Raw genomic sequence first — 12496 nt, forward strand, 5'->3', positions numbered from 1 at the left:
CATGGTTATGTGACTTTCATTAGTGTTATTTAGTAGCAGTCAAGTAGAATCAAGTAATCCGGGATCAGATATTGGAAAAGAAAAAAGCTACAATTGCCTTTCATATCTGTGGATACAGGAACAGTTCATCACCAGATAAAGGACAGAGAAGATCACAGAAGATAAAATGAACAATTTTCACTATATAAATAAGAAGCTTTTTTACAAACAAAACTAATGCAGCTAAAATTTGATGGGAAGAGATAACTTGGAAAATTCTTTGTAGCAAATTTTTCTGATATCCAAGATCTATAAGGAACTAATTGAATTTTTTTAAGCCCTTACTTTCTGTCTTAGAATTGATATTAAGTATTGGTTCCAAGGCAGAAAAGCAGTAAGGGATAGGCAATTGGAGTTAAATGACTTGCCCAGGGTCACATAACTAGGGAGTGTTTGAGTTTAGATTTGAATTTATGACCTCGTATCCACTGTGCCACCTACCTGTTTCTAGAAGGACAATTTATATGACAACATTTTAAAGAAAAACAACTTTGAAAGATTTTAGGACCTTGGCCAATTCAACAAATGATAAGCTATCATGAGGTGAATGGAGCAAAGATGAAACTCATTGCTTACCTTATGACAGAGAGATGATGCACATAAATCTCCTAATGAAGTATACATTTTTGGACATAGCCAGTATGGGAATTTGTTTCACTAGAACATATTTGTGTGAGAGTTTTCTTTTATTTGGTGGAGATGGGTGAAAGGGAGAAATAACATATGTTCATAAAAATAATTTTTTTAAAGAAAAGGATATGCTGAACTAGAGCAAGGGGGCAAGAATTCAATGTAGATGACAGTGGAAGGTTGAACTAAAATTGGAAAGTGAAGCCAAAGCTGGAGTTATTGTCAGAAAGGGGATTTGAGCCTCCTTCTAAATTCTTTAGAACAGGACCATATCCACTCACTATAATGCCTCTTATCTTGGGTAAATGCTAATTTTGATATGGCTATCCCTGGGCATGAGGTCAGAGATTTGGTTGAATATAGAAAGCTATTTTAGGTTACTGGAAAACTGTTAGTATCAAGAAATGAATTCATTGGAACATGTCAGAGTATACACTGGAGAAAAATTCACACTGCCTTCCCAATCCAGTTAGCAGCCTCTCTTCCTTACCGAACAATGCTTTTTTCAGGAGCTAGAATGTAATAATAGAAAGAAAGTAGATTTGGCATCAGTAGCCCTGTTCTTTTCTTGGTTGTGCTGTGTGGCCTTGTAGAACTCACTTGATTTCTCTGATATAAGTTTCCTTGTAGGACAGGAATGATACTTGGATTACCTTGTAGCCTGAGAACCTTTGTGAGGATTAAGTAGACTATGCATGTACAATACATTTTAAATTGACCAAGTGCCACACAAATGTGAACTAAATGAACTTTCTAATCTCTTCCTCTGTACTGCCTTTACCTATCCCCTTTCAAATTCTCCACAGTCTTTAAGGCCTAACTTAAGGCTTCTGTCTTCCTGCTCCCAATTCCCAACACTGACTCTTCTTTCTTCATCTTTGCTCAATAGTCCAGAGTAAAATAAAATTGTGCTTTCTAATTTAGCAAACTCTTTAGACCAGTTTTGGTTTCTAAAAACAAAGCATATACTGCAAAGTATCATTTTGTCCTATACTGTAACCCTAAAGTGCTTATTAGTAGCTATTTTGTCCTGAAACAATATTACTTTTCATTGTTCTTGTCTAGACCTTTTTATGAATGGATACTTATTTTTTTCTGGGTCTACTTTTGCTGTTCCTTAAAAAAAAAAAAAACCACAGGAATTGTTGGCAAACTTTTAATGAATCTTAACAAACTAGGGAGTGGAGGAGGAGGGGAAAATCCTATGCTATATAGGAAAACCAAAGGACATTTTCTTCCTAAGATTGTGAAATGTTAAATCTCTTAAATGTGAGATGTGTAGCTGTAGCCTCCTCATAATGTGAATAATGTGTGAATAAATAGAATCAGTTTCTTCTTTCTAAAATTTCTCCTCTATTCTTCATTTTATTTGGAAATCCTACCTGGATTAGTGGAACCTGACCTTTTCATTCCTAGTCAAAGCAGACTTTAAACACCGAGTACAAACAGTTCTCCCCTTTTAAATTTGAACTCAAATTTCATCTTGAGTTCTTTCTTAAATGGGTTAAAATAACTTCTTAATTCTTTTTTCGTTGGCTAAAACTAAATGTTTGTTAGATCTTTAGCTACTCGAGAAGTTGAAATATTTTAAAACAGCATTGAAAAAGCATTTTATTGTGATGTAGGGCTAAGTTGGAGGGAGGATAAAACTGCAATGTGTACAATTAATTTGGCTAAGATGTAATAACTTTTAAAATATAAGTTTAAAGTCAGGGTTTTTCTACAAGGTTGAGGGTGGCAAGGATGGTTGGAAACATTGATTCTCTTTAAATTTTTATTTAAATTAAAAATTTTTTATTTAGATTTTTTAGTTTATTTAAATAATTTTTATTGCTGTCTTTTGTTTTAGTATCACCTCAGTATCCCTTTCTGCCTCTTTTCTCTCTCCCACTTGACAAAAAACATTTTTTTGAAGAAAAGAGATGAAGAGAAATTCCTTCCAGTAGAACCAGTCAGTACATTGTGGGGAGGGAAGCTGGCAAATATATGTAATGTTCTGTCTTTGGACCTCTTTCCTTACCTCTTTGAAGGAGTTGGATGTGAGAAAGTGGCCATATCTCTTCCTTGAGGCTAAGCTAGTTCTTTGTAATTTTGCAACACTCATTTTCAGTTGTTCTTACAATTTCCGTTGTGGTTGTCACTGAAACTTTTTCAAGGGTAAAGACAAAGGTTTTAGAGAGCCTTCAAGACATAGCCCATTGGAACTGCTGGGATTCCCAAAGCCTACTCTGTGGTGTCTTGACCAAATACTGTCTGGTTAGATCTACCTTCTGTTTTTATGGTTTAATAATATCTTCTACTTCTCTAGCACTTCAGAGTTAAAGTATCTTTATATATAGGTTTTCACTTGAACTTTGTATCAACCCTATGGGGCAGGTAGTACAGGTATTCTTCCTTCTATAGATAATGAAACTTGGGATCAAATGACTTGCCTAAGTTAATAAAAAGCATATATTTGAACCTAGGTCTTCTGACTCATAATCTGGTACTTCATTCAGTGATACCAAAGCAGAAAGGGAGAAAGTAAGATAGTTGTATGTTTAATTCAATGAACTTTGTGTTAGATGTCTTTATAGAAAAACAAATCGATATGATAGCAAGCCTGTTTTCAAGGAGTTTATATTTTGGGGGAGATGATGTTTGCCCATTAAAAGTCAAGAAAAATGACCTTCTCTGGTTGTTTTAGAGATAAAGCTTACCCTTATGTATTTTTTTATTATTACTTTTTACCAATTATATGTAATAACAAATTTCCATGCAAGTTTTCCTAAGTTATATGATTGAACTTATCTTCCTCCCTCCCCTCCTTCCTCCCTCCCAATGCTGGCAGGTGATTCAGTCTGGGTTTTACCCTTATATTTTTGCCTCAGATGTGTGCCTTTTGTTTTTGAAGTAAAAAAAAGGAAGGCACTTGAATAGGCAAGAAAACGGGATGGTAGAGGGCATTAGCAGCCCTATTAGTGTTCCATATTTGACTTAGAAGATCTGTTGTATGATTGTGGCAATTACAATAACACCTTAATGGGCTAAAATTGATACTTGATTTGGTGAGTTTTTTTGGATTGTTGGAAACCCTCAGAATTAAAGGCTAAGTACAGATATCAGAGATAGCCTACAATTGAAGATAAGCAGGAAGATAGGAGGAAGACCAAGTTTATGAGTAGTTGTCTATAGGATGGGTATTGGTGGTATATGGGGTGACTAAGAGAGAATAACCTAGCAGCCATGGATTATAATTTACAATTAAGGCCACAATGCATTTGATGGATTTTTGGTGGAATAAAAAAGGTTGATAACTGTCAATGTTAATTATCCTGGGTAATTCATATTTACTCTTTATTTCTGAAGAGATTTCTGTAGAACACTATTTAGAATTGTTTGGAAAATTTTTTCTTGCAAGAAATTTGTTTTTAAAACAGACTAATAGAATAGTTATTTACCAAATTTTGTGTTCTAGTAATTCAATGAATAGCTTGTACTACTAATTCAATGAATCCTGATAATTCGAAGTTGTAAATATTTACAGTATAGTAGGACTGTTTTGAAATCCATGCACAGGCTTTATTGATCCTGCTGAACAGTTGGAGCAGGGCTTTCCTGGAATAAGTGTGGTAGTGAAACTTTATATTGGCATTAAAAGTCCTTTTCTACGTAAACTTACCTAAGATGAAAGGAAATACTGTTGAACTTCCCTTGTAGTCTTTGCTACTATTTAAACCCTTACAATCTCAGCAGTATTTGTTCTGTCATAACACACATTCCAATATTGCTGTTTTTTACTTTTGAATTAATTCACGTTGTTGGGGACGTGGTCTGTGAGACACGTCCATTATTTTTCTTTTTAATAGAAAAGCCTGTTTCAGTTTGATTTTAATAGTTCAGTGATGATACGGAACACAAAGTATTTGTACTACAACTGGCCTGACCTCTTAAGGATCTTCTGGGGGTGCTTCTGTCAGGTTACCTGGCATAAGTTCATTCATTGGTGGACTGAGACTGAGGACAAAGAGAGGGGAAGGATTGTAGGTGGTGGTGCTAATAACAGTTTGCATTGATAGAACAACTTTAAGGTTTAGAAACCCTTTCAACATAGCAATCCTTTGGGGAAAGAAATGCTCATTATTATTGTTATAAAATTTTACCTATTTTAGAGTTTGTAAAGCATTTTATATCCTCTTCTAAGCTTCGCAGTTCTTTGTGGTAGGTTCTTATGGTGGTATTGTGCCCGTTTTACAAATGAGGAACTTGAGACCCAATGCGAAGTACTTTTCACATGGCCACAGCAGCCTGGGTCAGGACAGAACATGAATCCAGTTCAGGGCTCCCCGACTCCACATCTGGCACTGACCGCTGTAACCCAATGCACAGTGAGTTTCATCCTCATTTCAAAGATGAGCTGCTTGCCCACGCTAGTGAAATGTCAGTTGGGGTTTGAAGTCAGGTGTTTGAAGCAGGCAACAGGACAAAGATAATAGATTTTGCTGGTGAGTGAACCATAATTTAACAAGTGAGATAATCTCTTAGGCATTTAGAATATTGAAAGAGATTACCGCTTGAAGTAAGTTCATTGTAGATGTGTCTGGCAGGCTAAAAATTTGTTCAGAATTTTACATGTCGATCAGAGAGGGCAGGAAATGTGTAAACTACTAAATGCTTACCTTACCTCACAACTATGGCTGGAGGAGAACACTTAACTGAAGGGATAAAGAGATTACAAATTAGATAATTTCATTTATTGAAAAGTGTTGCATAAACTCAATGCAGCTAGAATAAGGGAAACTGCTAATTGGAAAATCTTTGCAACTGATGTTAAATATAAATGAGGAATTAATACATTTGAGAAGGATCTGCTAGCTTATATATAAGAAATTAATATAAATATATGACTCAGGGGACACCCAATGAATAAATGGCAAAAAAACCTGAACAAAAAATTTTCAATAAAATAATTACAAACTGTTTACTTTAAGTTTGCTCTAAATATGAAAGAAATGCAAAACAACTCTGAGATTTCACCTTAAATCTAGCAAATTGGCAAAATGTAGCAATAGTTGATGTCAGAGGGACTATGCAAAGATAGATTGTTGGTGGAACTAGTCCAAATATTCTGAAAAAGCAATTTGAAATTATACTGAGAAAAAAATTTTAATACCCACAGCCTTTGACCTAGAGATTACTTCTAGTCATATGTACCAGAGAGGAAAAAGAGGGAAAGGTTCCATATATACTAAAATATTCAAAGTAGCACTTTTTGTTTGAATACTTGGAAAGTATTGTTTACAAATGTTTGGAAACTGAGTGGGGGGTGCCTATTGATTGGGAAATGACTAAACAAATTTTGGTATGTGAATACAGTGCCATAAGAAACAACAAATAAGAAAAAATCAGAAAAACTTAGGAACATTTATGAACTGATCAGAGCTAAGTATGTAGAATCAGGAAGATGATAAATACAGCTACAACAATTGTGGGCATGGAAAAAACAATAAAATGAAATTGAATGTTGTGTGATTAAAATGACCACATAAAATGGCTCCAGAATAGCGGAGGGGGGTGGGGAATTTCTTCCTTTCCTTTATTAGAGAGATAGGGGCAAATAAATATGTTAATATTGCCAAGTTTGGTAGTAGATGGTTAGTTTGGCTGAAATTGTTTTTCTTTCATGTTTTTCATCTTTGTTATGCAGAAATGTCAGGTGGGTAGGAGAGGGGAGTGGTTGGAGATATATTGGGCAAATAATGTGATGTGAAGACAAAAGATATTAATAAAAATAATATGAGCAAAAAGAAGAAAAGATAAAAAATGAATAAATTATATTCTCATATCTAGAATATCGAAACCTTTTTCCTAAATGAAAACTTTAAGTTTTTTATGATTATATTTCTATTAGAAGGAAAAATATTCCCTTATAAACATTATTAAATTAAAAGCAAATAATTGAAGAAGTCCTATTTGAATAATACCAAGAAAATTCTAGACTCCTCAGTCAGTCCAAGACTTGAGAAGCCTTGTACTTTGGCAGGATCCCAGGAGAGGAAGTCTGTTCATCTGGTATGTTCTAGAAGCTTTTCCCAAAGAGGCGCTGTTGTCACACAGCCAGCAGAACAGTTTTTATTTCTCTCTTTTGTGTTTTTGGAAGTGTGCAGTACACACTCGGGTGGAGACTCGAATACTTTTTTGAATATTTAATTATGATACAAAAGATCATAGATTTTGAGATAGAAGATATTTTCAAAATAGCCTAGTTGAACACTGTCATTTCACAAACAAGGAATCTGAAGCCAAGAGAGTTTAAAGGCACACAGCAAACATCACATTAGGTTGCAAGTGGCAGAGGCAGAATTTTAACATAGGTCCCCAATTCCAAGTCCAGCATTCTTTCCATTGTGCCACGAGGTTGATTTTGTTTGAGAATCATTTTTTTGTAGGCACAATTTTTCTCTGATTTCATTTTCATAGATGATTTCATTTGTTGTTTCTTTAAACCCATATCTTCTGTTTTAGAATTAATATTAAGTATCAATTACAAGGTAGACCAGTGGTAAGGATTAGGCATTTGGGGTTAAGTGACTTGTCCAGGGTCATACAGCGAGGCGGTATCTAAGGCCAGATTTGAACCTAGTTCCTCCCGAGTCCAGGCCTGACTCTAACCACTGAACTACCTCACTGCCCCTGTTTCATTTGTTGTAATGAAGCTGTCGTGTTTCAGAAGAAAAGATACTTGGATCTTGTAGTAGTTCTCCAAACTTGGAATGTATGATTTTGGGGCTCAGTTTCCTTCCTCTACAAAAGGAGATTTTGAACTAGAGAGATTCTATAATTCAAGTCTTTTCTATGATTATGGAAATCTATGCCCTGTGAGAATAGAATTGAACATTTTTAATATATCTACCACTGCAAATGTGTTTGGTAGTTACTATTTTAATTTTAAATAGTGCAAAAAATAGCCTTGAAGTTTTTGTTCACATAATTTACTATTCTATATACTTTAGTAGTATATGTCATACTACTCTCTACTATACTATACTCTTAAGTTACTCTTATATTTATAGATTATATGACATTATTTCTAATGAATAGGTTATTTATTTAAATCTTGTATTTAAACTACTTTAAATGTGTACTAAAAAATATAACCTTTCTGGGCCTTTAAAATCCTTTGATCCTATGAAAAACCCTATGCAAATGTTTGAAATTCTTTTGCAGTGAGAGAGGGTTTCTTAGGAGAGTTAGGTAGTTGTAAAAAAGAAAAAAAGTTATTAAGTACTGCTGGAGAGATACAAAAGTCACTCTGTGCAGAGGTAAGTCATAAACTTTGTGAGAAGGAATAAGGGCACGTTTTTTTTTTTTTCCCTGAAGAAAAATTCTGATTCAGTACTGTTTATTTGCAATAACTTTTCAAATTTTATTTGTCCTAACCTTTTGGCTTGTTGAGAGCAGGAGCAGAAGAAATCTCTTGTTTGTTCTGTGTTACAGATGATGCCTTAACTTTGGAGAGATAAGTGGCTATGGGCTTTGACTCACTATTGGATCATAGACTTTTTTGTTTCTTAAAAAGTTTAAATAACAGAATTTCAAGAGTCAGGAAGGAATTTAGGGCCAAAAAGCACAACCCATTCATAAAAGGGAATCCTTTCTATGCCAGACCCAACAAATGGACTTCAGGCCTTTGCACATGCTGCCTCCTAAGGAAGCTTCTTCCACTTTCAAAAAACTCTGATTCATAGAAGGTTTTTTTTTTCTTTTCCTCTTTACCACTTTTACTCATTGATTGCTCTTAGTTCTGCCCTCTAGGGCCCAAGTAGAACAAATGTAGTCCTCTTTATAGCTGTCTTATTTCCTTGAAGTCTTCTCTCTTTCCAGTTAAACATTTCTAGTTCTTTCAACTAATCCTCTTATGACATGAACTAGAGGCCTTCTTCTCTTGGAGTGGCCTTCTCCGATCATTTTTCTTAAAATATGGTGCTTTTGTGGGACATCGTATTCCCCTATTCCCTGACCTTCTGACAAAGGTATTCCTTTCTGTTGTTCTTAAAGGCATGGCTTCGCTGTATGGGTACTCATTCGAGTAAATTGGAATCCCTGGGTTACCTTTCTAGGTAGTTTCTTGAGTTGCATTTTCTGAACATCCTCCTATTACCCTCAGGCAAAGAAACTTTAAGTGACAAACCTTAGCTAGACTGGCTCTTAGAGAGTAATAAGTTTGAGGGCCCATGTTCTTATATTTTCTAGCTTAATGGGGATCTGCCATAGATTTTGTTATTCTGGCATAGTCTCTTTAGGAACTCTTAAAACACCTCTTTGCCACAGTAAGACACAAGATAAAAGCTGTCTACACATCATCTCTGCTTCCCTACCTTCTACTTGCTTCTGACCCCAGCACCCTGAAGAAACAATTATTTCTAAGATTATTTAAGATTTCTTAATTGCACAAGTCCAAGTTGACTTTTCTCAGGCCACTTCCTTCCTGACCTCTCCAGCATTTGACCACTCTCTTGGTTGTTTTCTCTACCCATACGGCAGTGCTCTAATAATAGCTGATATTTATATAGCACTTACTATGCACCAGTCACTGTGCTAAGTGCTTTACTGTTATTATCTCATTTGATTCTCACAACAATCTGGGAAGGTAGGTGCTATTATCACCCCCATTTTATAGATGAGGAAACTGAGGTAGAGAGGGTAAGCGACTTGCTAAGAGAGATGAAGTGATTTGTTCTCTGACTTGCTCATTGTCCTGTCTGTTAAAAGGAATACCTGTCTCCTTTTAAGAAGTAACTCAACCTCCCACAATATTCTAAATCCCCATAGTTGTTAGTGTCTCTCCTCCCCCACCATATTTTGTATTGAATTTTCTGATTACATTTTATTTTCCTTTATAAACTCTAAGTTCCTTGAGGATAGGATTTTTGTTACTTTTTTTCTTCATTGTATCCTACACAGGTACTTAATAACTACTTACTGATTGAATTGATATTTATGTATTACTTCTAAAGATAATGTATAGTGACATTATTTACAATGATCTAGATGAAAATAGTTATCTGAGACACATCAATGTATTTTCCATTAAAATGTCTGGTATACATTGCATATAAAATCAATTTTGATACATTGATAGATTTTGCAGAATTTTTTCCCCTCCTTTTCCTTTTATCTTAAAAAAATCCATTCTTTTTTTTAAATAATGAATGATTATAATGGGAGGGAGAGGGACAGAGGAGGAAATCCAGGTAATGTAAAAATGTCTATTTAAAAATATCTAGTGTAATGAACCTGAATTTGGGATCATGCCATCACTCCTTACTTCCTGTGCGATCTTTTGACCAGTTGCTTCTCCTCTAAGCCTCTGTTTCCTGATTGTGTGAAAAGGGGATTGAACTAAATGCTCTCTAAAGCCCCTCCCAGCTCTAAATCAGATGTACCTAGTAGTTTTGCCAACCTGAGTGCCAACCATTGACTCCTGATGTCAGGGTACTCTATGTACAGAAAAAGATAAGGGAAAAACAAATGAAGGAATTGGATTGCCACAGTGTAAAGGGCTTGAAGCTACCTTCAAACCCAGGTATTCTCAACTCCAAGTCCAGAGTTATGCCAACTCTTCTATATTTTTACTTGGGTTTAAAAAACCCAATAGCTTCCTAAGAACAAGCACAATGCCTGGCACTTGGCAAACCCTTGATAAATGTTTGTTAATTGATTGGATTTGAAGAGAGTGTGACTAGATGTGACTTCAGAAAAATTTGGGGATTTTAGTACATAAACAATGTGTTGGGAGTGTGGTGTATAAGCCAAGAAAAAGAACATCACCTAAAAGAGGCACATTATTGAGTAATGAGGTGACTGCCATGCTGTGCCCAACCCTGGAAAGACCACTCTGTAAAATTGTTAGTTCTGGACACACTATTTTGGATATACATTGAGCTGGACGATATCCAGAAGAGAGCTATCCAAATGGTGAATGAAAGGCCTCAAGTTTATGCCATAAGAGGATTACTTAAAGGAACTTGGGGCTATTGGAACTTGCCTGTTGAGGAGAATACTCAAGGTGACAGAAGTGCTGATTTTAGGTATCTGAAAGACTGTCGTGTGGCTTCCAGAGGACAATTAGGAGGATTGGATGAGGGCACAAAAAAGGTGATTTTAGGTTTGATTCTTAACAGAATTATCTAAAAGTAGAATGCATTATCTAGGAGAGAGTGAATTCCTCTCCAGTAGACACTTTTAAGGTTGGTTGGTAGGTCATTGTCCTTTCTTACTGAAGACCAAAATGACATCACTAGTAATATCTTTTAACTCATGCATAAATTGGATTTAAGTGAGACTGGAGTTGCACAAAGTCATCAGTTTCACTGTCTTCCAGGCATTAAAGTCCACTGACAAGACAAAAGTCAAGAGGGTTGGTAATGACTAGAGATGTGGTGGATGACCTTGGTGTCTTCAATGACTGACCAAGCTCTAAGCACTCCACAGCTCTTGCTTTGTATGACCATTGGAACAAGTTGTTCTCATCCACCCCTTCCTCTCTGGAAGTCTTCACATGCCTAGGGTAGACAGCTTCTTAACTTATCTTTGGGTTTGGGGCCTGTTGGTTACCCTCAGCCCGGTTTAGGCTGTTTATGAAGACAGTTTTACCAGGGTGTGGCCACTGTGTGCACATTATAGTTTTTTGGAGCCATAGGTGAGAGCTGGATTGCAGATGGACATCAAAGCAGAAAAACAGGCCTGAAAAGAGCTTGGCAAGCCCTCACGCCAGAGGTACTATACCTCTCTGAATACCTTATACACCCACGTATGTGTCTTTAAGGACAAGTGAGATGAAAGAAGGAAAGGAATATGCATTTATTAACTATTATGTGCCAGGAACTGTGTTAAGTACTTTATAAATATTATTTCATTCAATCCTCACAAAAACCCTGAGAAGTAGGTTCTATGTTTATTTTACAGGTGAAGAAACTGAAATAGGGGTTAAGTGACTTGTCTAAGGTCACAGACCTAGGAAGACTATAAAGCTAGATTTGAACTCAAGTCTTTCTGATTCCAGACCCAGTGTTCTGTCCACCACACTTACCTCTTGTGAATTATATTATAGAGGAAGTTGTTTTTCAATTGTGGATTAGTCTAGGTTATCATTAATATTCCTTCCAACTCCGAAATTCTGATTCTGTTCAAAATAATCGGTATTGCTGTTCATTTAAGTTGTTATAATGAAAAGATATTTGAATATTTGGTTCTATGTATATAGAAATTATTCCTTTCAGCAATGTAAATGCCTATTAAAAACAAGTTGGAACTAGTTTCCGGTTTTCACTCTCATTCTAGAAAGGAATTCAAATTTAATATATGACATCAACATTTAAGGATTTCATTCACTAAAAAAAGCAGTTCTCCAGAAGGTTAGAGCACTAATTATAATATGTCTTTTTCTAGGTCTTGTGAAATTCTATAAAATTATGCCTTCCAGAATGTTTCGGTGCATATTAATTGTAGGTCTTTTGCTTCATCACTCTTTGGCCCATACTGACTTCTTCACTTCAATTGGTAAGAACTGTTGTTTTTCTTTGTAAACAAGTTCATTTAGTATTTTTTCACTCACTGCTTTATTCCCAGATCACAGCACTAATTTGGTATTTTCCTTCCCATCCAAAAAGTTCCTTCTAATACTAAAAAAAATTTTTGAGCTGATTAAGTGAGCCATATGTCACCATTGTTTTAAATGAAACTTCACTTTATTGACTGCCAGAAGTGCATAACCATATAACAAACTTTAACTCGGAAAGCAAGTATATCTGTGTCCTTCTTAATCATTTAAAAAATGGAATCCTTT

The 12496-nt window shown here is 35.4% G+C and overlaps 1 protein-coding gene across 3 annotated transcripts in view; it reads left to right on the forward strand.

Moving 5' to 3' along the window:
* The window catches only part of P4HA1 (prolyl 4-hydroxylase subunit alpha 1), an 83635-nt gene that overhangs the window by 6199 nt on the left and 64940 nt on the right, over positions 1–12496 (forward strand). For all 3 annotated transcript variants that reach the window (XM_044659084.1, XM_044659083.1, XM_044659085.1), the window contains exon 2: positions 12100–12210. In XM_044659084.1, the coding sequence (XP_044515019.1) occupies positions 12123–12210 (88 nt within the window). In that variant the 5' untranslated portion in view covers positions 12100–12122. The remainder of the gene's footprint in view (positions 1–12099; positions 12211–12496) is intronic.

This window comes from Gracilinanus agilis, chromosome 2, assembly GCF_016433145.1.
Source record: "Gracilinanus agilis isolate LMUSP501 chromosome 2, AgileGrace, whole genome shotgun sequence".
In the NCBI taxonomy this organism is placed as follows: domain Eukaryota; kingdom Metazoa; phylum Chordata; class Mammalia; order Didelphimorphia; family Didelphidae; genus Gracilinanus; species Gracilinanus agilis.